Below are 4,091 nucleotides of genomic sequence, written 5' to 3'. Positions count from 1 at the left end.
AATTGGATGAGACTATGTATACTTAGACTTGTAAATATTGTGGTGTAATTGGACGATACTGTGTATACTTAGACTTGTTAATATTTTGGTGTAATTGGATGAGACTATGTATACTTAGACTTGTAAATATTGTGGTGTAATTGGACGATACTGTGTATACTTAGACTTGTTAATATTTTGGTGTAATTGGATGAGACTATGTATACTTAGACTTGTAAATATTGTGGTGTAATTGGACGATACTGTGTATACTTAGACTTGTTAATATTTTGGTGTAATTGGGTGGGACTATATGTATTTAGGTTTGTCAATATTTTGGTGTAATTGGATGAGACTATGTATACTTAGACTTGTGAATATTTAAGTTTGTCAATATTTTGGTGTAATTGGACGAGACTATGTATACTTAGACTTGTTAATATTATGGTGTAATTGGACGAGACTATGTATACTTAGACTTGTAAATATTGTGGTGTAATTGGACGATACTGTGTATACTTAGGCTTGTTAATATTTTAGTGTAATTGGGTGGGACTATATGTATTTAAGTTTGTCAATATTTTGGTGTAATTGGACGAGACTATGTATACTTAGACTTGTTAATATTTTGGTGTAATTGGATGAGACTATGTGTATTTAGATTTGTTAATATTTTGGTGTAATTGGGTGGGACTATATGTATTTAGACTTGTGAATATTTTGATGTAATTGGACGAGACTATGTATACTTAGACTTGTTAATATTTTGGTGTAATTGGACGAGACTATGTATACTTAGACTTGTGAATATTTTGGTGTAATTGGACGAGATTATGTGTATTTAGATTTGTGAATATTTTTGGTGTAATTGGATGAGACTATGTATACTTAGACTTGTTAATATTTTGGTGTAATTGGACGAGACTATGTGTATTTAGATTTGTTAATATTTTGGTGTAATTGGGTGAGACTATGTATACTTAGACTTGTTAATATTTTGGTGTAATTCGACGAGACTATGTATACTTAGACTTGTTAATATTATGGTGTAATTGGGTGAGACTATGTATACTTAGACTTGTTAATATTTTGATGTAATTGGACGAGACTATGTATACTTAGACTTGTGAATATTTTGATGTAATTGGACGAGACTATGTATACTTAGACTTGTGAATATTTTTGGTGTAATTGGATGAGACTATGTATACTTAGACTTGTGAATATTTTGATGTAATTGGACGAGACTATGTATACTTAGACTTGTGAATATTTTGATGTAATTGGACGAGACTATGTATACTTAGACTTGTGAATATTTTTGGTGTAATTTGACGAGACTATGTGTACTTAGACTTGTGAATATTTTAGTGTAATTGGGTGAGACTATGTGTACGTAGACGTGTGAATATTTTGGTGCTAATAACCTGTATTTTTTCATTGAAGATCAGCGTGATATTTCTGTTGTTTTGTGAACTTATTTTTAAAGGAATGACCAACAAAGCAACTACACTATCAGATCAAAATGTAGTTCTGGAATAAAAAAACAACAACTTCATAACTGACTAAAGAATCTTTAAGATGTCTTTCAAATGATTTACAATTTCTTCTGTAAGATATTAAGAATGTAATTTCCAAACTGATTCGCATCGTTAGTTGTGTAACGTAAACTTTAGACAAGATGAATAAAAAACCAAAAGCGGTTTCATGGGTTTACTTGACTATAACGTGAAATCAAAAGTCCATGTAATAGTGGTAAGACAGGAAAATCCTAAGGTGTTAATAGAAGTTTGTAGAAGCAGAGAAAGGTTATGCACAGGAGTGAGAGGTGTAACAGTAACTGATTCTGTTCTAGAAGCTGGATGTGGGATCAGCTATCTGTATCAAGGACTTCACATCAAGTTATTTAACAGAATAAGGTCGTTGTCTACTAGAGATAATAACTGCTCTCAATCCTTAATGAAACATTGTTGTTGTTCTTATTGCTTATCGGAACGTTTTCAGTGGGATTTGTTTATTTAGTTTAGGGATTTCGTGAAATACTACTCCAAGGCTCTCTGCACTAGCTGTCCTTATTTAGATGTAATAGACTAAAGGAAAGGCAGCTAGTCAAATCACCTACTGCTAACACTTGGGTTGATTTTTTACCAATGGAAAGTGGGATTAACCATCACATTATAGCGTCCATACGCTGAAAGGGCGAGAATATTTAATGGGGGACTCGAACTGCAGTTTGTGAGTCGAGCACTACCATAAGGTCCTTTCAGTTAGGGTTAATTACATGTTTAACAACCAACTCGACTGAATGGGTTTTGTCAAAAGAAAATCGTCACAAAACTGGTTATTCTTGAACGATAAGAACGATTGTGGTTTGTATGTTCTATATCTAATCACCTTTTAACCAATTCTAATTCACAATAGCTAATGATGATTTCGTCAATGTACTCATTTTCCAGCCTTAGCCTCAAAAAGAAAGATGAACAGTGCATGAAAATACTTAAAACAAAATATAATATCTTCAGACAGTCCGTATATCTATTTGAGATCCACAGATGGCTATAAACCCCCCCCCCTCCTGTATGGCCTCACAAAATATATAGAGAGAGAATGTCCATTTACGACCGTTCATCAGTTTGCCCACAGATAACCTTTCTTAACACCCATAGACAATCTTTCTAAATACCTAACACCCAGAGACAACCTTTTTAAGCACCTGGTAGGTTTATTGCGCCCCCTAGTTAATAATAGTCAGTTAGAAAAACAGTTTTGAATGAAAGTAATATTGTTTCATTTCACATCCATACACTATAAAAGATCTTAACCCAACGGACGCCACTTTCACCAGATGAAATCTCTACACCAATAAAACTGGATCACAAAATCACATTCAAAATTGGAGAGATAATAAAGGAATGGTCAAATCTAATAATAAACTTTAACGCACTTTTCACGGGTCATGGTGTATCTTAATGAACAAAAATCGGGTGTTACTACCTTACGTGTATTTAATCACTTACTATAAACAAAAACAGGTATGATAGGTTTTTAACCAATTGTGTTTTAAGTTTAATTTTGTCGGATATGTCAGTAAAAAGGTTGTTGTTATGACATTATGAATACACTTTTTTGCATTATCATTATTTTGATTGTTATAATATTATTAGATACATCTCAACACCAGAAACCCGATATTTGGAGAACTTTCAAAAAAATGGGTCTTCCTTCTTCAGAAACTAATTGGGAAATGGGAGATGAAAAAATGTAACTGAAGTCTTCAGTTTCTATGGTAACTCCATCTCATAAAACACTTCAGTACAGAGGTCTTGAGTTTTTATGGTAACTCCATCTCATAAAAACACTTCAGTACAGAGGTTTTGAGTTTCTATGGTAACTCCATCTCATAAAAACACTTCAGTACAGAGGTTTTGAGTTTCTATGGTAACCCCATCTCATAAAAACACTTCAGTACAGAGGTCTTGAGTTTCTATGGTAACCCCATCTCATAAAAACACTTCAGTACAGAGGTCTGATGCAAAACTAAGTTGCAGATGTAATAGTAATCACAGTGTAAGAAAGATATATATTATCATAGGAAACGAAAATAATCTCAAAAGTTCTTAAAGTTTGTATTTTGAAAGTAGCTTTAGAATGTATAAAAAGAAATAACTTGCAGGGAATTAGACTTTTGTATGACTTATTTTATGTTAATACAACTTTCTTCCATACTTCAAACCATACTGCAGTTGTAAGATCTCACGAGTGAAAGCAAAGAGAAATATCTTAAAACATGTCAACCACACTATATCTACCATATCCCCTTGACGACGAGGCCTTTTTACAATATCGGGGCTCATCAGGCCAGCTGGGATACGACAAGATAGGGCAATGGCCATGTAAACCAATGGTCGAGGGTTTTTCTTACAAAATCTGCTTGCATGGTGTTATATAATTATCACAAAGAAAGCAGGATTACTCAACAATGTATCGAATCAGAAATTGTTCGCTTCAGACACATAATTAACAATCCTACAGTGTTTAGTTTCACTTGTAAATCCTACGAATAACTTAATTTTGTTTGTGTCTCGTAAAACAGCCCCCCCCCCCCACAAAAA

At 33.2% G+C, this 4,091-nt stretch overlaps 1 protein-coding gene across 1 annotated transcript in view; it reads right to left on the bottom strand.

Moving 5' to 3' along the window:
• The window catches only part of LOC106476992 (glycine-rich cell wall structural protein 1.8-like), a 7,222-nt gene extending 3,350 nt beyond the window's left edge, over window positions 1–3,872 (bottom strand). The window contains exon 1 of the mRNA XM_013937602.1: window positions 3,789–3,872. Within this exon, the coding sequence (XP_013793056.1) occupies window positions 3,789–3,872 (84 nt within the window). The remainder of the gene's footprint in view (window positions 1–3,788) is intronic.
• Window positions 3,873–4,091: the final 219 nt, after the last annotated feature.

This window comes from Limulus polyphemus, unplaced genomic scaffold, assembly GCF_000517525.1.
Source record: "Limulus polyphemus unplaced genomic scaffold, Limulus_polyphemus-2.1.2 Scaffold12462, whole genome shotgun sequence".
Lineage (NCBI taxonomy): Eukaryota > Metazoa > Arthropoda > Merostomata > Xiphosura > Limulidae > Limulus > Limulus polyphemus.
This window is presented reverse-complemented; position numbering and strand designations above follow the sequence as displayed.